At 39.3% G+C, this 24,897-nt stretch overlaps 1 protein-coding gene across 4 annotated transcripts in view; it reads left to right on the top strand.

Moving 5' to 3' along the window:
• The window catches only part of CACNG2 (calcium voltage-gated channel auxiliary subunit gamma 2), a 155,124-nt gene that overhangs the window by 114,576 nt on the left and 15,651 nt on the right, over positions 1 to 24,897 (top strand). For all 4 annotated transcript variants that reach the window (XM_034403691.3, XM_034403689.3, XM_034403688.3 and 1 more), the window contains exon 2: positions 20,554 to 20,637. In XM_034403691.3, the coding sequence (XP_034259582.1) occupies positions 20,554 to 20,637 (84 nt within the window). The remainder of the gene's footprint in view (positions 1 to 20,553; positions 20,638 to 24,897) is intronic.

Here is a 24,897-nt window from a genome sequence, read left to right as displayed (position 1 = left end):
CCATTAAAGTAGCTCTTGGGTATAAAGAGTTTATTTTTTCCTGCTTTATCACTTGCAGTTAACTCCTTTTTTTTTATCTAAGATGGCTTGCAGATGATCATGCAACTAAAGAAGCAGAACATTTGCATTGCCTTCCAACATTTCAAGCACAGTACATTTGCAACTGACATCTATTCAACAGCAAAACATCAGATCCTGAGTAATAAAAAATTGATAGGTCACCCATACTCCCATAGGTCACATGTCACCCATACTCCCAAGTACTGCTCTGGTAGCAGTAATGGCTAACTAGAAACTAGGAGGCCTAGTTTAGTACTTTTAATTCTTAATTTTGTAAAGAAACCTAGTTCGATTATATATCTCTTATTTATTTTATTAAAATATGATCTGAATCTTTTCTTTCTTTTTTTTAAAGTGTCTTATTAATAATACAAAATTTAAAAAAACATTGGACATAGATATGACATCACTGGTTCCATACATCTTCCGTCACTTTACAATAATATTAGTGCTCATATAAACATATAGTTCTTAAGCTTTGTTCACTATTTAAGCCACCCTGAGTCTTCGGGCGGCATATAAATTGAATTAATTAAATTAAATTAAATTAAATTAAATTAAATTAAGCGTAATATGATATGATATTAATACTTATCCCCTTATTTCTGTATATTTATTTATCTCTTAAACATACATTTATCTATAATAATATCTATATTTTTGTTCTAACATTATACATTTGTCTTGGCTACCCTCTTGTTATCTATCCAATCATAAAATTGTTCCCAGATTTTGTAGTACTTAGTTTCGCTTTTATCCTTGAGTTCCAAAGTGAGTCTGTCCATTTCTGCACAGTTAAAGATTTTCAGTAATATTTTCTCTTCAGTTGGAATATCTTTCTCTTTCCATTTTTGAGCAAAGGCTATTCGTGCTGCTGTGACTATATGCAATAATAAATAATTTGTATCTCTCTTATATTTTCTTTCTATAATTCCCAATAAGAAAAATTCCAATTTGACCTCTATATCTGTTAGCAAAATTTCTTCCAGCCAATTCTTTAGTAAATTCCAAAATTTCTGCGCCTTTGGGCATTCCCACCACATGTGGTAGTAATTCCCAACGGTCTCTCCACACTTCCAGCATATCAAGGATTTCCCCTTATTTATTCATGCTAATCTTGGGGGGGGGGAGGTGCCACCTATAGAACATCTTATAGAGGTTTTCCTTATAGGAAGTTGCTAGTGTGATTTTTAATTTTTTTCCCATAAACTTTGCCAATTGTCCAAATTGATATGCCCAAAATATTTACACCAAATTATCGTAGTTTCTTTCACCTGTTCCTCAATCATATCTTGTTCTAATAAATATCAATATAGCTTACTTATGGTCTTGCCTTCCCTGCTGAATAAAATTTTATCTAATTCTGATGATTCTTGCTTTATGCCCCATTCCTTTTTATCTTTGCTAAATTTAGATTGAATTTGGAGATACGCCCACCATTCCAATTCGATTCCTTCTTCCTTTAAAGTATTTCTCGCTTTTAATTCTCCTTTCTCATTCAAAATAACTTTATAGGTGACAGCTCCCCCTTGTTTTGTCAAATTTGGATGTGTGTACATTTCTAATGTTGACACCCAATTAGGAATTTCCATATAATTATTTCTTTTTATTTTTTTCCAAATATCCAATAGTGCTCTCCTAATATAATGCCTCCGGAAGTACTGATGGGGCCATCAGCTGATCTGAATCTTTTCAAGGTAGAATTCCTTTATAGGTAGTCCTCAATTTATCACCATTCATTTAACAAAATTACATTGGCACTGAAAAAAATGACATGACTGGCCCTTGCGCTTACAACTATCACAAGATCCCCATGGTCAGGTAATCAAAAGTCAAGCGCTTGGCAACTGGCATATATTTACAACAGCTCTAGTGTCCTGGAGTCATTTGATTATTTATGACTTTCCCAGATGGCTTGCGTCAAATGAAATCAATGGGAGGGAGCCATATTTGCTTAACAACCACGTGATTCACTTAACAACCATGGCAAAAAGATTGTAGAATTGAGCCTGAATCACTTAACAACTGCCTTGCTTAGCAGTAAAAATTCTGAGCCCAATTTTGGTCATAAGTAGAGGATTACCTGTATATAGAAAGCCATTCTCTCAAGAATTGTTTTAGTGCAATTATAACTGAAGTCTTTCTATTTGGTTTCATGCAGTGGTGAAATCCACTTACCTTCGCTACCGGTTCAGGAACAGGAGTGCGCGCACCTCTTCTGCGCATGCACAGAACATTCTGCGTATGCACAGATGGTAAAAAAAGGGGATGTAATGACATCCCGTTGGGTGGGCGGAGCCTCCCACCACTGGCGCTACCGGTTCAGTGAACCGAATAGAACTGGGGGATTTTTCACTGCTGGTTTCATGGCTTTCAGGGTTTCTTGGTAGGCATTTAGGCAAAAAAGGTTCATTTTGTTGATGAATAGCTGTCTTTTTTGGGATATCTTACACAATGAAGCAGCAACTAATCAAGCAGTTTCCATCTAATCATACTTGCTTTCAGATGTTCTTTTGCAAAGAGAGGCTGTCATCATAATCATAAATGTGCTTCATAAGTGTCAGTCTCTGGTTTATCTTATATATATATTCCAACTATGCCTATTGTGTTATCCCTAACTGGGCAGAGAATTTGGAATGTCTTTTACACAGGGGTATCTGACTCATGTTGTCACGTTATCAGGTGACGTAGCGTGACTTTTTCCCCCTTCGCTAAAACAGGGGTGAGGGTAGCCAGCGCATGACGCATCTGGGCCGTGGGCTGTGAGTTTGACGTTCCTGCTTTAACATATTGTCTATACCTGCTGCTCCAAAGTCTGTAAGCTCCAGTCCTCTCTATTGGGTATCTTAAAATTAAATTTGAGAAACAAACCATCATAATCACAACTCAAGCCAACAACATAAACATATTTCTCTGACCACAGAGAAAACAATATCAAATTATACAGCATGTGGTAAACAGAAATAACCCACAACTAATAGTTATCTAAGGAAATGCACATGATGTCATTCTTTCCACTTTGTGATGTATAAAAATTGACTGGCGTGGCAGTTGAGGAGAAAACTTCTTCTTGACTCTCTCCACTAATGTCTCACTGCTCACTCCAAGTAGCTGCTTCATTTTTCTTAAGGATAGACTACTAGCTCTACAGTTGTTCTTTATTTTCTTTTATTAAAAAATTATGACTGTTAAAAACATGTATTAAGATGCAGGAGACTTTTATATTAAAAAACCCATAATTTTAAAAGCTCTGAGAACATAAATTAATTTCTTGACACTGAAATAACCAAAGAAAATAGCATACCAAAACTGAGGACTATCTCTGAAAAGTCCCTCTCCTTATAACCAACTATTATCACTCAGCAAGATCATTTGAAGTCAAGATTTCAAAGTGAATCCCTTGTCATGGAAAATTCAGAAGTATGGAGCCCAACAGGGAGGAGAAGAAGACATATCTATTGCAACTATCATTGAGTGGCTGCTTTAAAAGGAAGAGGGACCAGGAAGAAGGGGAAAGCAAAGATTTTTATAGAACATAATGAGGACTATAAGGCAAGAGAGTCTAGGGCTCTGGTTTGCTGGCCAGTTTGGGGACCTTGTCCTTATACCTGAGGTTACTTCTATTGTTAGGCAAAATGGATATTTCAGCAACAGATCTGACAAAGTTCATTGTGAGGGAGGTGGAATGTTGAGTTGATGAGTTGATTGAAGATGGAGTTTAGACTTAGACTTAGAATAACTTTATTGTCACTTTGAATATACACTAATCGGTATACATTAAAATGAAATTCCATTGCATACAGCTCTCAAAGGGTCACTGCCTCCAATATACACTACATAAACATGACAAAAATAAAATAAATACAAAATTATGTATTATATGACACAGAGAAATAACATAGTCTAGTTCAGATATATATATGTATGTGGCAAGAAAAATGAATCCTGTGAGTTTACCAGACGGATGGCATTAGGAACAAAGCTGTTACAGAATCTGGTAGTCCTGCTAGAAATACTTCAAAACCTCCTCCTAGAGGAGAGCAACAGAAACAGACCATAAAGTGGGTGTGTTGGGTCTCTAACAATGCTTTGAGCTCTAAGCACATAGCGCTTATAAGCAGTATCCTGAAAAACAGGAAGTGTGCTTCCTATAATCGGCTGTCCTTACCACTGTATGGACTTTCTATCTGAGGCACTGCTGCCACCAAACCAAACAGTGATGCAATTTGTTAAAACACTCTCAATTGTGCACTGTAAAAAGTGGCCAGGACAAAAGGAGAAAGATGTGCTCTCCTCATCTGACGCAGGAAATGCAGAAGATGGTTTGCACACTTCACTAAGGATGACATGTGGAGAGATCAGTTCAGATTGTTAATTATCTGTACCCCCAGATACTTAATACTATTGACCACCTCTACAGCTGCATCCTTGATACTGAGTGGAGCATGACTATGCCAGCTCTTTCTAAAATCTATTATGATCTCCTTTGTTTTATTAACATTTAGAACCAGGTTACTTTTATTACACCAGTCCACCTTCATCTCTTCCCTATAAGCATCTTCATTGTTGTCCCGGATAAGACTCACCACTGCCGTGTCAGCCGTATACTTCACAATATGATTTGTAACAGATTCAGCACAGCAGTCATTGGTAATCAAAGTGAACAGTAGTGGACTCAAGACACAGCCCTGTGCGGAACCTGTACTCAAGGAGATGGAATAGAAACTTTTCTTCCAACTTACACAAACTATCAATAAGGAAATCCAGAGTTGAGGCTTCTCTATGTTGCAAAGCCTTTGTTAGAACTCCCCATGGACTGTACTATGAGCTGGTAAAAAGGCTTCTCTTCTTTGGTATAGCTGGGATTGCAGGGAGTTTTGTAGGGAGGTAGGGAGGGTCCATTGGGAGCTCATAGGATTAGACAAAGAGGTGAGTTTGTCCTGGTCATTGCTAAAAGGCAGGGAGAAAAAATGTGCATACTCCATTTTATTTTGTACATTTATTCTCTCCACCACATTTATATTTGGAAAGACAACCTCTAGCTCAAAGACTTGGCTATGATGAACTGTAAATGCTAGGATAGATTCATCCTTTCCTCCATTATAAGTCTAGCTAATTAATGTTTCTGAGGACATTTGGAATGCTTCTATTCTGTGTGAAGTAGAACAAGGTTCATTGTGAAATTAACACTCAAAAGTGTAGGTGCTTTTAAAAATGATACCATAAACTCACTAGAGTCTATCTTTCTGCAGCCAGATATTCAGATTCCCAGAATAAAAAGTATAGTATGGTGGCTGGAAGTGATAAGAAATTTTGTTCAATACAATTAGAAGATAGCATGAACACATGAGATACATTTCAAAGCTGGATTCAATGTTGAGTGGCATCTTCAAGAATTTTATATAAATCTGAAGTATTTGCAATGGACTACCTGGGCATATTAATGTCTGATCAATGCCTTTGTTGCAGAGTTACCTTCATATCACCTGAGATCAAAACTAATAATATACATCGCTTGCTCTTCCATACAGAATTTAGTGGCAGGAATGGTATATGAGCAGAATCCTGACAAGAAAGGAAAAGAAGATGAAATTAAATTCTGATGGGTACTGTTCAAAATGGGTATCCACTGATTAATTTGCCACCCAGCAATATTTCAAGAGATAGTATTTAGGAGTCTTAGGAGCGAGTCAACTGATAGCATTCAGAGTATTATGGTCTTGTCTAAATGCAAGAAGACATACTGATTTTGTTTTATTGATGTTTAATCAGAATGGGATCATTAGCAGGCAGCAACTTTGGACTATCAGTTTGCTATCTCAGCCTAGTTGGATTTGCAAGTTGGAGATCTTGTTTAGGATGTACTCTTGATATAGCAACTTTCTTTTGTCCTCATATACTACAGATTGAAACAGATTGTCATTATCTGAAACTAAACAAGATAGAATTGACCTGGGCTGGTTCTGAACAGAAGGACATGTAGACTTTCTGAGGTGTAGGTTGATTTCCTTCTTTGACGTAGTTGTTTTCACGATTCAGAGAATTTATTATGATTTTCTGCAGAGCTGTAGTCAGATGAGAGTCCAAAGATATCAGTCAATTAAAGGTTTGGCTGCTGTTCAGCTTAACAGCAGTGTTTGCTTCAGTTCATCCACGTGACTCAATATTTCTTCTTGTTTGCAATTTGATAAGCCTTCAAAAGAATTAATTAATTCTGTTTCTAGAACTTCATCAATGTCATTTTTCTTGCATCATCTCAATATGATTATTTGAGCAGTGTTTTGTCAAGAAGCTAAAGGTGTTAGGTTGCTGTGGTTTTTTTATCATTTGGCATGCTGCCCATAGCATGAGACATGGGCGTTTCTGCCTGATATGTTAAAACAAAAAGTGCAGCCTTTTCCATCTGTGCCATGGGTATCTTTGAAAAACAGAAAGAAAAGATTTCATTTGTGCAAGGGATGGTGGAAAGCAATAGAATTCATTTGTGTCCTGTCATGCTAGGAAGTTATTCAACAGCACTTCAATCAATCATATCACAATGGCATAAAAGTGAGCCAGGTGATAGAATGATAGCTCTTTTTATAAACTAACATCCAATGTTCGGTTGAGTGTAAAGCTTAAAGAAACTTAATTTGTTTGAAGGTACAGTTGTATTTGCTTGGGTTTGTCTCTTTTGTGGAAAGCAAGGCTTAAATTCTTCCTGTATTTGGATGTCCTTTCTAACCTTAATTTGTTCTCCTGGACAATTTGACTTTCCACAAACAGATTAAGGTTTTCAATTTTCAGTAAAAATTGCCAGCCTATCTGCATAATTTTGCACAAAGATTTCAAAGGCTGTTTTTAAAGAGTCCACCTTTGTGCTTTACATTGTCTAGCAGCAAACCCTATCATAAATTCCTTTGATGATTGCTTGATTAACTCTCCCCCCTTCAGAGATGTATTAACAGCAGGGGGAGGTTGATAAAGGCAGGAATTTGATCAGATAGTTCAGTTCCTCATGAAAAGTAGAGGAGAACTCTAATATAATATTTGTTGGATATTGTATTTATTGGAGCTAGGGAAGGAATGGAGAGGATGTATTTTGTTATTTTTATTCATAGTTTTCTTATGCATCATGTAATCCTCAATTTTTGACCGCTTTGTTGCTTTAGATGGAGTCTGTGAGCTTTGAACTGTCTGTTGCATTTCTTGTTTTTCCCTATTGCTTCAGTGTCAACATGCATCTAAAGCAGAGGTCTTCAAACTTGGCAGCTTTAAGACTTGTGGACTTCAACTCCCAGAATTCTGGAGAATTCTGGGAGTTGAAGTCCACAAGTCTTAAAGCTGCCAAGTTTGAAGACCTCTGATCTAAAGCTTCATGATGTTTTGGTAACTTAATATCCTAATATAATATATAATCTTAGAATAGATTTCAAATATATCTTGCAGAGAATGTGTTTATTAAATACAACTAGATAAAAATTATACTGTGTAGTCCAGGGGTGGGTTCTAAAATTTTTTACTACCGGTTCTGTGGGCGTGGCTTATTTTGTGGGCGTGGCTTGTGGGGGTAATGTGACTAGGTGGGCATGGCCAACTTTTTTTTTTTTTACTTTTAAAAGCATTTTTTTCTACAACCTTAAGAGGTTGCAGAAAAAAATGCAAAAAAACATCCATAGATACACTCAGAAGACATTTAATCACCCGCCCTTCTTTCTCCCCCCTCTGCGTACCCAGCGCCCTATTACAGCCACCACCTCTGGGTCCCGACTCCCGGCCAGGCAGCCAGCAAAGCCTCTCCCGCCACTTCCTCCTCCTCCTCCTCCTGCTGCTGCTCCGACAGGGAGGCCCCGCTGAGGGGAAAGCGAGCTACTCTAGCCTGCCCATCAGTTCCTTCTCCTTCCTCCCCTTGGTTTACCCGGCTCCATCAAAGCAGCGCCAGAGCTGCCAGCCCGCCTTTTATCTGGTGCCCCGAGTTTGTGCACTGAAAGGAGGCTCACTCAGCCCCTGGTGAGCATCGAATGGAAACCCCAGCTGGCCTCCTCTCCCAAGCTCTGCAGCCACAAAGACAGAGGCGCTTGTCTGGGGCCGCCAGCGGTGCCCACTGAAGCCGAGGGGTGTCAAGGCGTGTCGGTGCGTCTTCCTCAGTCCCAACAGAGGGAGTGGGATGGGAAGTCCCTGTGCCTTGCGAGAGCGGAGCGGTCCCTGGTTTTAGGAAGAAGAAAGGTGCTAAGCAGGGACAGGGATAGGCGCATCCTCCGCTCCTCTGTGGACACTTTTGTCAGCCAATCAGGCCTCCTTCCTTCCATCCCTCACCCAGGAATCCGCTGTACCCCGTGCCTCCCACGCCGGCTGAGCGAAGCTAAAGATAGTCCCAGGCCTCTGGAGGGAGGGAGGGAGGGAGGGGGGAAGGGAAGCCCTGGCCTGCTGCTCCTGCCGCCGCCACCCCCTTGCTCCCAGCAAGAGCGGTTCTCATGCTGCCACTTCTCCAGCAGCACCAGGAGCAACTGCCGGGGCAGAGAGGGTGGGGCAGGCTGTGGTGGCAGGCCGTTCTTGCCGGGTAACAGGCGAGCTGCCCCAGGAGGACCGGAGGAGGGTTGCACAAACCTCTCCGGCCAGGGAGCATAACCACTTCCTGGCTCACGCATTTCTTACCGCGCCTACTTCCCCACCGATAGATCTCCATGAGTGAGAAGCTGCGCTCTCCTCCGGTCCTCCTGGGGCAGCTCGCCTCTCCGCTGGCAGCTTCTCCTTCTCCTGGCTGCTCCAGGAGCAGCCTGCCTGTTACCTGGCAAGAACGGCCTGCCACTACAGCCTGCCCCGCCCTCTCTGCCCCGGCAGTTGCTCCTGGTGCTGCCGGAGAAGCGGCAGCACGAGAACCGCTCTTGCTGGGGGCAAGGGGGTGGCAGTGGCAGGAGCAGCAGGCCAGGGCTTCCTTCCCCCCTCCGTCCCTCCCTCCAGAAGCCTGGGGCTATGCCAGAAGTCTGCTCGGGCAGGGAGACAAGAAAGCCCCGGCGGCCCATCCTTGCCACCACCGCCCCCTCACCCTTGGTGGCACCGGTTCTCTCACAGCAGCAGCTGGCAGGGGAGAGGGGATGGTGGCAGGCTTCGGCAGCAGACAGTTTGAGCCGGCTAAGAGGCAACGTTTCTCCTCCTGCCAGCCTTGAGCTCAGCTCCGGGCAGTGTCCCCCCAGCCATACCTGGCTTCTCCCTGCGGCGTGGATCCCAGGCAGCGCAACTTCAGGGCCTTTCCTCATGGTGGCAGTGATCAGGCAGGCAGGCAGGCAGGCAGGCAGAAGGGTGCATGGGAGCAACTGACGGCAGCGCTCCTGGCTGGCAAAGGGCGGAGTCCCGGGGCTGCATGCACGCAATGATGGTGGGCAGGGTAAGCAAGCGGCGACCAGGCTGGGAACCAGTTCGGGGGCATGGCCAGCCAATCTTATTACCGGTTCTCCGAACTACTAAAATTTTTTACTACCGGTTCTTGCGAACCGGTGCGAACCGGGAGCAACCCACCTCTGGTGTAGTCAGGGTATTTACAAAAATTAATAAGACAAGCAAAATATCATAAGGGGCTCAGCAGAGAAGCTGCTGCTCCATTGCCCTCCTAGCTCCGTCTCAAGACTAAGTGGATAAAGCGGTGAAAAAGATGAACCACTAGATCCAGTTGGGTAGCACTGACTTTCAAAAACCTGAGTACAAAAATGTCAAAGATAAAGATACATCATCTGCACAATGGAATTGTTTTCAATTCCATTGTTTTATCATTTACAGTGCATGCCTGTGGATAGGGAGGAAATATGACTCTCATAAACAGGGGTAAAAAAAAAGGCACCCAAATGCCATTAGCATTTGACTATTGCTAGTGTCTTTCACTGTAGAAAAATTCAAAAACCAGAATATCTTTCTCCTATTGAAATTAACTACCGGGACACAACTCCCATCTCAGGGATTAGGATTTCCAGATAGGTTTGAACTCTAGTACTTCTCAGGTAAGGAATGCCTGAGGGAGACAGGGAAGCCCATTTGCAAGTTCAAGATGCCTTCTCTCACTAGAGAACAATATTTGTGTTTGTGTTTCAGTGCTTTCAGTGCTGACTCTTATGTTTTGCAAAAAATATTTGGCACTATAATCGTCATAATAATCAATAGATATTAGATTATGACTAATGTTTCTACTGTTAAACCAATAAAATATAACAAGCCTTCATTTTCCCAAGAACGTTAGTATATAACGTAGACTCAGGAGAGCTAGACTGGGTTGGTAGAAGGTAGATGGGGATTTAAAGGGAAGAAGTTGGAGTGATTTTTGCAAAAAAAAAAAAATAGAATAGGTTCTGAATTGTTTCACAGTAGCAATGCACATACTCAGACTAAATTAGGGTTATGAAATTAAAAACCTTAAAATAACCAAGACTGGACTTCTTTGTCAAATGATTGTGAACGCAGTTGAATTTGCATTAGGAAACAAATTCCTAGTCTCAGAACATGCTGAAAGACATTGAAGGATCTAAGGTCCTTTTTCCATTACACAGACCTGACAACCCTTGCTAATATTACCATAGGTCACACAAAGCTGCTTCATTTCATCCCTCCAGCCTTTGGTTCAAATGTCCTTATGTTCTCACTTCATGTACTCTAACAAAAGGACTGTAGCCTTCCCGCCCCCCAAGAATATCCAATTATAGAGCTTCAAGAGGTACAAAATCTATAACACTTTGCTTGTCATGACCTTAGAGGCAAGTACTCTGACCTATTGCGGGTATGACCAGGGTAAAGGTTTGGGACACATGGGGAAGTGCAGGAATGTCCCTTCACCTTTCACCTTCCTGCTACCAATCTTCTCCAAGGGTCTGCTCTGTAACTAATGCTATGCTTACTGACTTCCTGTCATACCATCCATCTCCCACCTTTTGAAATTAACTTCTCCTCAAATTTCCTACTAAGAAGAGAAGGACAGAGATCTAAAGCTTTGTGTAATTCTAATATGACACCTCACTGAGGACTGTAGAACTGAGCTTTTGTCAGTTATGCTCAATTTCGTTCACTTCACTCATTCAAGTCCCAACAAGGTTGTTCAGTAGCTGATCACTGTCGGTTATTCAACTCTACAGAACCTCACTAGCTACCAAATCATATCAGGATCTGTTTCCCTCCTCCCTTTCCACTACCCTCATGCTGGCCTGCATTTAATTATACCTGTCAAATTAGGATGCTTGGTGCTTCTAAATTAATAAAAAAAAAAATTCATGGCCATGTTTTTCTTTAATTAGACTAGAGATAGGCTAGGATAAGATAGGATAGGATAGGATAGGATAGGATAGGATAGGATAGGATAGGATAGGATAGGATAGAATAGAATAGAATAGAATAGAATAGAATAGAATAGAATAGAATAGAATAGAATAGAATAGAATAGAATAGAAATGTACAATGGAAGTCTTCTAATCCAATCCCTTGCCCATGGCAGGTGACCATATATTATTCTGGACAAATGGTTGTCAATTTTTTTCTTGAAAATCTCGAGTGATGATGCACCCATAACTCTGTGAGGCCAACCGTTCCATTGATTAATTGTTCTCACTGTCAGGAAATTTCTCCTTAGTTCCAGGTTGGATCGCTTCTTAAGGAGTTTCTACCCATTGCTTTTTGTCCTGCTCTCAGTAGCTTTGGAGAATAACGCAACCTCCTTCTCTCTGTGGCAATCCCTCATGTATCAACAGACAGCTATCATGTCACCCCTAATTCTTCTCTTCATAAAGCTAGGCATATTGTATCTAGTTCAGTTAACTATTCCTCTTATGATTTATCCTGCAAACCCTTACAATCTTAGTTGCTCTTCTCTGCACTCTTTCTAGGGTCTCAGCATCTTTTTTGTATTGTGGTGACCAGAATTGAATGCAGTATTCCAAGGTCTTATTAGTGCAGTATAAAGCAGTACTATCATTGCTTATGTTCTTGATGCTATCCTTCTGTTGATGCAGCCTAGGACTGCATTAGCTTTTTTTTTAAATGCAGTACACAACTGGCTCACACTAAGGTGGTGGTTCATAAGGACACCTAGATCCTTCTCACATTTATTACTGTTGAGCCAGGTACCACCTATTCTATACCCATGCATTTGATTTTTCTTGCCTAGGTGCAGGGTTTTACTTTTCCCACCCCAAACTACATTTGGGATAGGGCCCAATGCTCAAATTTGTTAAGTTCCTTCTGAATCTTGAGTCTATGCTCCAAAATGTTAGCAATTCCCCCCCCCCAACTTGGTGTCATCTGCAAATTTGATGAGCTCCTCCTCTATTCCCTCCTCTAGATCATTTATGAAGATGTTGTAGAGCACTGGCCCTAAAACACAGCCTTGAAGTACCCCATTGCAGGATTCCCTCCATATAAATATAGCATTGAGGGCTACATGCTGAGTGCAGTTGGTCAGCCAAGTGGTGATAATAGAGTCTATCCCACATTATTCTACCTTACCAAGAAGTAGGCTGTGGTCTACTTTATCAAATGGCTTACTGAAGTCTAAGTATACTATAGTCACAGCATTTCCCTGATCCACTAATTTAGTCACTTTATCAAAGAAGGCAATAAGGTTTGTCTGGCATGATCTGTTTTTTAACAAACCCATGCTGCCTTCTGGTAATTGCTTTGTTCATTTGTAGGTGTTCACAAATCTGCTGCTTGATTATCTTTTCTAGAATTTTCCCAGATATTGATGTCAAGCTGAGAGGTCTATAGTTTTCTGGTTCTACTTTTTTCCTCTTTTTTTTTTTTTTGTAGTTTGGAACCACATCAGCTCTTTTCCAGTCCCCTGGCATTATACCCTCATGTTCCAGGAGCTGTGAAAGGTTCTATTAAATGGTTCCAAGATCTGCCAGCTCCTTCAGAACCATGAGATGTAAGCCATCTGGTCCTGGCAATTTGAGCTTGTTTAGAGTAGGTAGATGTTTCCTTACCAGTTTCTTGCCTGTTTTGATCTTCATTCCTGTTCTGTTTCCCATGGTGCTGCTTTGGTACGTATTTTTTTTTCCTTTTTGCGTGAAGGTAGAGACAAAGAAAGAATTAAGCAATTCCACATTTTCCCTGCTGCCTGTCACTTTCTTGCCATCTTCTTGCCATCTCAGGGGTTGCCACAAAGAAGAGGGAGTCAAACTATTCTCCATAGCACCTGAGGGTAGAACAAGAAGCAATGGGTGGAAACTAATCAAGGAGAGAAGCAATTTAGAACTAAGGAGAAATTTCCTGACAGTGAGAACAATTAATCAGTGGAACTACTTGCCTGCAGAAATTGTGAATGCTCCAACACTGGAAATTTTTAAGAAGATGTTGGATAACCATTTGTCTGAAGTGGTGTAGGATTTCCTACCAGGGCAGGGGGTTGGACTAGAAGACCTCCAAGGTCCCTTCCAACTCTGTTATTCTATTCTAGTCTTCCATTAGTGGATCGATTATTCTCTTGACTTTTTTTTTTGTCCTTACATATTGAAATAATCCTTTTTTATTATCTTTGCCATTTGTTGCAATCTTATTTCATTCTGAGCCTTAGATTTCATGACTGTATCCCTGCAGATTCAGGTTATTTTCTGGTATTTTACATTAGGTATGTGTCCTCCTTTCCATTTTTTTATATTTATCCTTTTTGTCCCTCAGTTTGTCAGGCCATTTATGCAGCCATTCTGGTTTCATCTAGGGTCTCTTGTTTTTCTTTCTCTGTGGCATTGTGTTTGATTGGACTTTTATGATCTCATTTTTTAGAGTTTCCCAAGCATCTTGAATTGTTTTTCCCTTTAGGATTTCTATCCATGGAATATTTCCTAATCTTTCCCTTCGTTTGTTGAAATCAGTTCTATCAAAGTCTAAAACACTAGTCTGACTTGGTTCAGTTACCTATTCCTGCGTTATATTGAATTCTAGTATAACATGATCACTTTCCCACATGATTCCTACAACTGTTACTCCTTTTATCATTTCATCTTTAGTGGTAAGAATTAAGTCCAGCATATTTGACCCACTAGTTCTCCTCTACCTTTTGAGTGATAAAGTTGTCAGCTGGGCATATCAAAAACCTGTTTGATCTTCCACTTGCTGCATAGTTTGTCTCTTATTTAATATCAGGATAGTTAAAGACCTCCATTAATATAGTTTTATTATACTTACTATATATTTATTTATTATGTATATTTACTAATTTGGTCAAACTTTGGGAGACGGGGGAGGATAGGGAAGCCTGTCATGCTATGGTCCATGAGTTGCAAAGAGTCAGACATGACTTAGCAACTGAACAACAATTAATATAGTAGTGTGTTTTCTGAATACCTTAGCTAACTTGATAGTAAAAATTCATCAATTTTCTCTGCATCATTGGGTGGCCTGTAATATACACCTATAGCAATGTCATTTCTTTTTCCTCTAATTTTCACCCAAATCCATTCCCAAAAGCTTTCATTCTTGATGTTGTGCATTTCTATAAAGGTGTTATGATTCCTTGCATAAAATGCAATTCCATCTCCCCTTTTGTCAGATTTGTTTCTTTTGAACAATTTATATCCTTCTAGCAGTACATTCCAATCATGGGTTCTGTTATGTATGTATCTATTTTGTGAGGGAAATTCAAATGCACGAGTACTTGTGATTGGTTAACGGTTATTTCAGAACTGTATATAAGGAGGGCTGTTGCCTGTGTTTCTTTGCTGAAGTCTCACCCTGAATTAAAGAGCTGTTGTCACTAGCTTGCTTGTGCCTCTCGTTATTCCCACGCTACAACAGGTTCCACCCCACCAAGTTTTAGTAATGACAACAGTATTATACCTGCTCTCATATTTTAGGACTTCAAGTTTACTCTGTTTGTTCCCCCTTACTTTGAGTATTTGTGTATAGGCATCTGAGCCCTTATGTTGCATCCTATTTCTCCTGTTTTATACCTGAGTTCCCCTTCTCACCATTCCCTTCCTTGTTGTCCGATTGGTTATTGTGGGATTTATATTTGGGGTTAGATCCTAAAGATTCATCTCCTCCCCCTTCCAGTTTTAGTTTAAAGTCCTTTAGATAAGTCAAGGCAATTGTTTTCCAAACAATTCAAATTCAAATTTCAAACAATTGTTTCCCAAACTACAATATTCCCAAAGTCTTCTTCATTTTACAAGAAAGAAAATACAAATTAAAATTGTGCGTAAGGAAAAAAGGCCAGCTTACTATTGATCAAAAGCAGCCTATCTGGAGAAGGCTACAAATAGTTATTAATTTCATTTACTATTCTTATATCTTTATTGCAAGTGCAGGGGTAGATAGTCGTGGACTTTTCAGCCCCCTGAGCCAAGATAATTTGCCAGGTTTCAGGACTATAGCCTGCCTTGCAAGCAAGGGGTTTGCCTGTGCATGTGTTACAATTATTGTTCTGCCTCTGACAGTAAATTGGCTCAAGTCAACCCTGGAGCAATGTCAACAATAATGGAGGAAAGAGGTCTATATGTCTTTTGCCAATTTTTGCTTCAGCAAATGGTAGACATTTTGTAATTTGTTGAGTCAGGATACCAGGAGGTTGTGTTAGATTTCAGTAACCATGATTCACTATTGATGTCACATAACATTTATAAAACTCTTTTATTGTTTGGCCAATGAAGTTTAAGACTGCAGTTTTCAGTCACAGCTGTACTTAATTGACAACTCCTCAAAATGGCTACCAGTCTCCTCAGAATCTATGAGGATTGGCCAGTGAAATAGATCCACTGCCACCTAGAGGCCACTTTAAACTGGTGCACTGGACAAGCCATTTTGCTGCAACTCAACCTTGGATTCAGAGTTTTTTTGTATGCCAAGTGAATATTTCTTTTTAAAGTTGATCCACATGGCAAGTTGCTGCACAATATTAATACATGGGGTCTACTGAGATCCTTGGAGCTTAACATAGTTTGACCTTGAGCAGTAACTGAATTTCTAGTTTATTATAGGAACAAATTATCTTTGGTTTGATTTGTCAAGCTATTTCTAGAGTTTTACTTACTCTTTTTTTCTTTTCCTTTATTTTGCTAAAACATTCAGATCCAAAACTCCCTTTTCCAGAGTATGCCTTTGTTGCAGAAGTATTTATGTTTGAAAAGGAAACAGAAGCTCAGGGAGCCCAATCATATTGACAATATTCAAACTTTGGCACTATGTTCATTTCCTTTAAAAATAAAGAGCTGATATAAAGTACTCTAGTAACTGGATCGGGGTTTTGTATTTTTATAAATTGATATATCATTGGAATATGACATAAGAGAAACTATAAAAAATGTACAAAGATATTTCAAGTCAGTGTTGGAAATGTAAAAAACATGAGGGGACATTTTATCAAGCATGCTGGACTTAATGAAAAGACTATGAAAATTTGTTATATAATATATATATATATATATATATATATATATATATATATATATATATATATATATATATATATATGTATGTATATATATATATATAATATTGTAAACAACAGCATTTTCTCATGGAAAGGATTCTTATAATTGGTTTCAAATCCATTTGGACCCTTAGTCCATTTATAACTTTCACTTTTTTCTGTTTATCTCCCCCAAAAAGAATTTTGTTAAATCTTTAAACTCGTATAAAACTTTCACTAAGAACTACAGGAAACTCACCCAATGTAGTAAATTATGCCATTGTGACACTTTATAATAACCAAAAAGCAATTAACAAGCAATTTCCAAAGATGATTAAGAAAGGAAATATGTGAACCTTGTGTCCTTTTAAGAATTTAGAATAGAATATAGCTGGAAGGGACCTTGGAGGTTTTTTAGTCCAGCCCCCTGCTCAATCAGGAGAACCTCTACCGTCTCAGACATTTTTTTAAAGATGCCAAACTGCCATTTGGGCCACAATGCCATCCCCCTCATCTCTTAGTACTCTAAACTTATCAGAGACCACTATTTTGTAGTCTCCTCATAAGAAGCAACTGTCTGTAGCACTTGTGGGTGATCTCAGTCGTCTTCTTGTCCAGGGAGGAATCACTCAGGCTCTTTATTTCATGTCAGTCTCTGCTCTCATTGAAGCCATATTCATTTCATCATTTCTTCCCTGGAAGTTTTCAGAAAGCTAAGAAAATTTGGCTACAAATTGACATAATGAGGCAAAGGAATTTAAAGATTAATATTGCTAACTGGAACTGATGGACGATGAATTTAAAAAGACATATGGTAGATTGATATTGTACAGGTAACTGCAGCAGGATTGTTTTATGCAAAACAATGGAAGAATTATGATATTCCCACAGTGAAGAAAAATTTGATTGTGAAAATGTCCGAACTTGCTGAAAAGGCAAAACTGAGCAGTTTGGTCAGAGAACCAAAAAAAAATATATGTATTTTTGAAAGACAGGAATCCTTATATGGATTTTTTGCTGAAAAAATTAAAAAAAAAAACGATTTGTGGATTTGAAGATTAGAAAAGATGTGAATTAAAAAGGAAGGGGTGTGGGGATTTGCAAAATATTTAAGAGGAACGAGCGACAAATGTGATTGTATTACTGTTTAAAAGGCTGTAAGTCATTTATATGCTCCTTAACTTTAGTTTTTCTTTTCCTGCATATTTTTTTTCTTTTTTCCCTCTTTTTTATTATTTTTTATAATATGAAAACTCTTAATAAATATAAATAAATAAAATACCCTAGCAATTGGCAGGAGAGATTTTGAATTTTACCTCAGTTGTAGTCCTTATGAAAACTAGGAGAGGGTTGTATCTACACCAGCTACTTGTAGTGGAAAGAAAGCTCCCACTATCACCAAAGCACTTATTTCTCTTTTATTATAAATAGACACAGTAAGAGACCTTGGTTCACTTTGGGGCCTATGATTTAATGAAATGTAATTTTGCCATTTCCTTTTTATCTTAAATCATGGTCACTTTAGGTACAAATGTGAATAAGGAGGCCTTGCTTCTCCATTAGTATTGGCTGGCCTTATATGAGTTTGAAAGCTAAACAGGATTAGGCCCGGTTAGTATTCAGATGGGAGATTTCTACAGAATAACAGGCCTGTAGATTAAATATAACATAGGAAACACACAAAAGAAAACCACATGAATGTGCCCATGAATCCAGCAAGACTTGAGCTCAGCTCTAAAGATGCTTCTTAGGTTTCTAAGAATTGTCTCTTAAAAAATTTATTTTCTTAACTTATGCCTTGCCTTCAGGCTATATCCACACAATGCATTAATCCATGGCAAATAACACCCAATCACACTGATCCTTATAAGATACATACTGACTGAGCCCACACAATATATTGAACCAAAATTACCCAACCACAATGCTGTTTACATAGAAAATCGATTGCTCACAATCTATGACTATTCCTCAAGCTAAAATTAGATCTGTATTCATGCTAGATCTCGACCTGGCAGACTGCAAGATTTTTTTATTCTCTTTTGTCAGATATCAATTAAATATTTACTATGGTCAAAGACCAGCATAATTGTCAGATATGTAGCTTGCCATCTCTGTTGCTAATTTGTTTGCCATTTGGACAGCACTTTTATGGGCCCTGGGCACTTTTGCCTTCATAGGCCTCTTCCTCTATAAAAATAGGGTTATTAAAAATTATACTTCCATTATTTCCACAGTGGCATTTAATATATGACTGAGCTTTTAATTTGAATGTTGTGTATATTTTATTTGTAATTTATGAGCTTGCACATTTCTATTTATTGTGTATATTTTCAAGGCTGAAAGGCAAGACATGAAAATACATAACTTCATTTTTATTCTTGCTGATTTTAAAAAATTAAAATATTTTCATGGTCCCTAGGCACTGTACCAACTATGCCTAATGAATAAATTGGTCCTGCAACTAGGCAGTCATTTCCTTTACACTTAATGTTTCTAGTATGATAGTGAATTTAATCTAATTTTTTTATTTTAAAATGTTCATTATGCATAGCATGCTTGCCTGCTTGATGTCTTTCAAAAATATGGTACAAGCTCCTTAATTCCTCAGACTACACAATCCTTAGCCAGGTTGTCTGGGAATTATGGAAAATCCAACAACTGGTAGGATACCAGCTTGGGTGAAGCTGATACTTAGTAAGGATGACACAGGGGTGGGTTCTACTTACCTTTATTACCAGTTCGCAACAGGGCCGTGTGCTCTTCTGCGCATGTGCAGAAGTGGTATGATGATGTCGGGGTCGGTGGGCGGAGCCTCCCGCCGGTTTTACTACTGGTTCTATAAAACAGGTGCGAACCGGGGGCAACCCACCACTGGGATGACAGCAATGAAGTTAGTCAACAGCCTATAGTGAACTGTCTTCTCCAGTAGTTCTCAACAGAAACTGTAGTAATATCTATAATCAGAGATGGAATTGTAAATACTGGGAAGCAGACTCTCTGTCTGTTTTCATACAACATGATTAATCCATGTCAATTTAACATTTAGTGATTGTATAATAGATGAAGTCTGCCTAACCTTAACTTTGCTGAGGTTTTTGGGGTGAGAAGGTCTGTGTGAATTCATGTCATTTAATTACTTTATGATTCAGTGAATTCTATGAAGGCAGAACATAAATTAATTCAGTAATTAAAGTCAATGTGTTATATGAACATATCCTGTCTTAATGCCAGAGGCGGGTTTCAAAACCCATCGCTACCAATTTGCTCATGGGCGCACATGCGCGCAACACTTCTGTGCATGCGCAGAAACTTCTGCACATGTGCAGAAGCGTCCAGTCAGGTGGGCAGAGCCTCCCACCACCGCTGCTACTGGGTGAACCAGTAGCAACCCACCTCTGCATAATGCCATGTATAGAGTTGCCATATTCATTGATGTTAGTGTTAAATCCTGCATCAAGAAAAATGTCTTGCTACAGGCATTCACAATTACAACATCTGAATACAGGCCATAGATTTAATCCCTGTGTATATGAATATGAAATGGGTGTGCCTCTGTGTATGTGACTAGTTATGTTGTATCAGCAAATATTTTAAATAGGAGTGGATGGAAGCACATCATACCTCACATCATATGCATTTGGTTTGGTTGTATGTGTATAGAACAGCTCATGTGTAACCTTCAAAGAAGTAAAAAGGAAGTCTTAAATGATTATCTTTAATGAATTGGATTTCTGCAGAAAATTGTATGTGTCTCCGTGTCACTCTGTGTGTGCATATGCTGTTTTAAAATGGATGCCTGAAACTCAGCACAATTATGTCATGAGCATTATCAAATAGGTGACTTTGATACCTGTGTAATCTCCTTCCACATTCTCTTCACTGTGGTGAAGTAAATTCTTATTGAGACAGATAAGGGGAGAAAGATACATTTACTCAACAGCAGACTTTTGCAGTCAGAAAACATACTAGTATAGCAGGGGTAGAACATCTGAATCCACTATAGCAAAGGAATGGGGCGTTTGGTGAATGGTGAAATAATAACATTAAATCAAATTAAATAAAGAAGACTGAAAGGAAGCTCCTCCTCCAATTTCTGGTGTCCTCATTTATTTGTTTCTTCTCTTGTATTGTAGGGAATTTTAAAGGTCTGTGTAAGCAAATCGATCACTTCCTCGAGGACACAGAGTATGAAGCTGACACAGCAGAATATTTCCTCCGTAAGTCTGCAACTTCTCTTTCTGTTTCTTCTCTGAGCAGAGCAGGGGTGCCCTTCATTCTCTTCCGATGACATTAGACAAAACATATTACCAAAGGATGGACACCCTGGTTGAGCTACCTGAATAGAACACCTCTTAGGATTTCTGGGTATTTGCCTTAAAATGTTCTGTTAAAATCTCATGCTGTGTCTTTTACATGTACGTGATCATTTGGTTCCCTGATAATTTATTTAAAAGGAAATCTTTAAGAGGATACTTTTGCCTCCATGTGCTCTGAAGATTGCAAAAGTCAAGGCCATGACATTAATTTCTAAGATGGGTTATTATTCCTGAGTATTTCACCAGTTGCGCGTATCTTTTATTATGGAAATTGTCAGCACCTCAGAATTGTCAGCGGTAAGACAAAGTCTAAGAAGAAACAGCATGGTGTAGTGGTTAATGTATTTGTGGAGACATCCAGCTTTGAGTTGACCTAGGCAACTTTGTACCAGTCATCATGTCCTACCCCAAATTACTTTACAGGGTTGTTGTCACGGGGGAAAATTAGAAGAGGAAATATGCCGCCTTGAGCTCCTCGAAGAATGGGAGGCTATAAAACTAATATAGATACACATAGAATAATATAAATTAAATTGGAGGGAATCCATTTCATATACTTGATGTTTAAAACTTAATCAAAAATAGTACTAAAATTGACTGGCTGTGGTGAATGCTGTATATGCATGCACACAAACGCATGCACAGATATTCTGCAATATTCTGCAATAAGCATAAGAGGAATTTCTGTCCCAAATGTTTCTTTTGTGTGCTCTTAGAACGTAAGATATCTTGGCATTTATGGAGTCACAAGTATTTTATCATTGAATATATATATATATAAAAAATATAAATATATATTTATATTATGTATATATAAAATATATACCAAATATATTTTACTGATAAAGAAATAAAGGGAGACTGGTATAGATCTATTTCAAGCTTCTTAGCTCTCATCAGCCAGCCTTACCCTTACTTGGATTCAAACCTGGGCTGCCTACATGTTAGGCAGTTGTATTAACCACTGAGTCACAAGTTCTCTTCCCTTCATCAGCCTGAGCTCTCTCCCACATGTTGGAGTAGACCAGGTGTCTCGTTAAAACACTTTATATATATATATATATCTATCAAGGATGAAATGCTCCCGGATCGGACTGGATCGCCTGGTCCGGTAGCGATCTTGGCCGGCGGTTTGACAATCCGGTAGCAATGGAGGAGTGAAGCTCCGCCCACCTGCTCATGTGTCATTACTTCCTGGTTTTAACCAGGAAGTAATGTGTTTTTTACCTTCTGCCAGTGGTGGGTTGCCCCCAGTTCAGACTGGTTTGCAAGAACCGGTAGTAAATCCGGCAAGAGGTCCCGCCCATTCCCCGGGATGTCATCATCGCCCACCGCCCCGGAAGCTTCTGTGCACGTGCTATCCCATTGCGAACCGGTAGTAAAGGTAAGTAGAACCCCTGCCTTGTAATTTCACTAGCTCCCAAGAGGGCAGAAAAATATGCCAACATAATTTGTAGTGCCCTGATAATCAAACTCTAATTGACCTCAGTAGCAAATCTTGCAAATAGTCTTGTGTGTCTAGTTCCTCTGGGGGATCATTTATGGGCAGGGATAAGGGGTGGGTTCTACTTACCTTTACTACCGGTTTGCAACGGGATCGCACGTGTGCGCTGGCTTCACTCATACGCGTGCCTTGCTTCTGCGCATGCGCAGATCGGCAATGACGACATCCGGGGTGGTGGGCGGGGCCTCCCACCAGTTTTACTACCGGTTCTTGCGAACTGGTCCGAAACAGGGGCAACCCACCACTGGCAGGGATCCATACAATCCTTTGGCTTTCTCTCCACTCCAAATCAATTGTCAACAAAAAAGAAGTCACCGATTTATGAGGCTGAAACTCTCTAGTAGAAACCTCATTTGGGACAGAAGCAATACCTTTTTTCCAGTTTAAATTGACTGACAGCCCATCTTTTTACTGACCACTTTTTGAAAGACCACTAAACATGTGTAATAAAAAGGCTAGTGGTCTTCCAGAAGACCAGTATACTAGTGTATATAAGGAACCTAAGTAATGTCTGAATATGAATTGCAAAAAAACAACAACAACAAAACAAAACAAACAAACAAATAAACAAAAGAGGTCAGGCATCATTCAAGTAGGTATCACCACAGAATAGATATCTGGATTCTTCTGCAGCCCAAACCAAACTGCCCATGAACAGCAATGAATGGAGGAAAGAGCATCCTGCAGAGCATTAACCAGACAACAGGAACACGAAAAATGCCACTCCTTCATCAGGTCATCTCCAAGATTTTTCATGAGGCATAAGAGATTATCTGTAAGCAAAAACATAAATTGGCAATAGACTGAAATCTTAAAGCTAGAACAGCTGAGGACACATTGTGAAGGGCTGAAGATAACAAAAAGTGTTTAGTGAGAATATTTCACCTCTTTAGCATGTATTGTGTACCCTATTTATTACACTGTATCCTTTTAATACCGTGTCTTTCCTCTGAGGTTAGAAGGATATCCTGATGAATCCAAATTATCAATATTATGGCTTAATCTGATGGACTGGTTTATTCAACATGCTAAATAATAACGGAATAATGAGTTCCCACAATATAACTTGGAATCACAAATCATCCAATCCCATCTCAGCCTAATCTAGTCAGTTGCATGACTAGTCAAGTATACTTCTAGACTGAATGACTCTAATTAGGTTACGACTCTAACCTAATTTTTTCCAGTCCCAATCATATCTCTCGAATCTAGCTTTCTTCTGTATGGAAAATCTTCAGCTCCATTTTGTTTCTTAGCCAGCATAGCCTGCTTGGCTGGGGATGATATGGTAGCATTTGAGCCCTTGGTTCAAGTTGACATACTTGTGTATGTCAGGTTAGAGAAAGCTGCAGTAAATTTGAGCTCCAAATGTATTCACATATTTTTCTTTAAATAGAGGCTAAATCTCATCTGCAGGTTTGCTTTGCTTCCTTCTGGGGGTCATTATATTGCCATGATCCTGTTTATACATTTGGGAAGTGGTAAAATACTATTGGATCAAGTCTCCCAGGCTGCAGAAATGTACAATGTGTAATCAATCATCAGCAATATAAAACTATAAGTTTGACAGCAATTGTTATAGAAAAATTATATTTTAAACTTTCATGTAGCCAAAATATTGAGCATATGAATTTGTTCATTCATTCAAACTATTTACCTAGTCCAGTAATTGCCTGGGTTCACGCATTGTATTAACCCATGATTTGTAGCTGAAATTCTGGAAATTTTTACCCAGTGCACCTGCGGAGGACAAGGCTTTGGCAAATTGTCTTTGAAAGCATGGATTCTGTCAGTAAGCTATGGCCCTTCCCCTTTTGTCTCTCCACTAAAAGCATTTCCACACAGTTGGCAACCTCTCTGCCACAAGTCCAGAGCCAGAATTGAGTGTCTTCCAGTGCTCTATTCTTCCAATGCTCCCTTCAGCAGTGCAATATGAGTGCCAAAAATAATGTCCTGAAAGTGCCTGTTCACATCCTTATTTTCCCTTTGTTGTGTTTGCTTTTTGGATTAAGGGGAAATTTAGGAAAAGACCCACTTGCCACGGTTGATGCTGAGTAGTAAAGCCACTCTTCTGAGCCCTCAACCCCAATCCACCTTGACTGTAGAAAAGAAAGGGAAATCTCTGGAATAATTAGGTGGGAAAGGCAAGAGTTATCTATCTTTCAATGTTTCTGCAAAAGCGGAAGCTTACCTAAAATTAATTGTGCCACTTTCCCAATCTCCAAACAAACCTCTTGATGTCCTGGAGACACTGGAGAGCAACATTGGTCCCAGATAGTATGGCCTCTATTTGTAGAAGGGCCTAAGAGATAAATACATCCTGAACATAGTTTGACCTTGAGACATCTGCGTTGCCAGATTCCATGGTTTTAATAGTAGGAGTAATCATACATAGTCTTGTAGGGTGCAATAAACAGCAACAATTATTAATTATTTGTGGGGTTCTCAACTGAGTGCATAGTTTGTGTTTAGTTATTTTGTCTGTTCCTCATATATTGAAAACAACATGTGAACACTTGTGTAGTTTGAAGCTACACAGTATCAGGAGATACTGTGCAGCTACAAACTTCACAAGTGTTCATCTCGTTTTCAGTATATGAGGAGCAGACTGAAACGTCAACAGAAGAATGGAAGCTTTCTTGATAAATGCCAAATAT

Source organism: Pantherophis guttatus, chromosome 7 (assembly GCF_059756535.1).
Source record: "Pantherophis guttatus breed Tessera chromosome 7, ASM5975653v1, whole genome shotgun sequence".
Lineage (NCBI taxonomy): Eukaryota > Metazoa > Chordata > Lepidosauria > Squamata > Colubridae > Pantherophis > Pantherophis guttatus.
The sequence above is the reverse complement of the archived record's forward strand: the minus strand, read 5'-3'. Positions and strand labels throughout refer to the sequence as shown.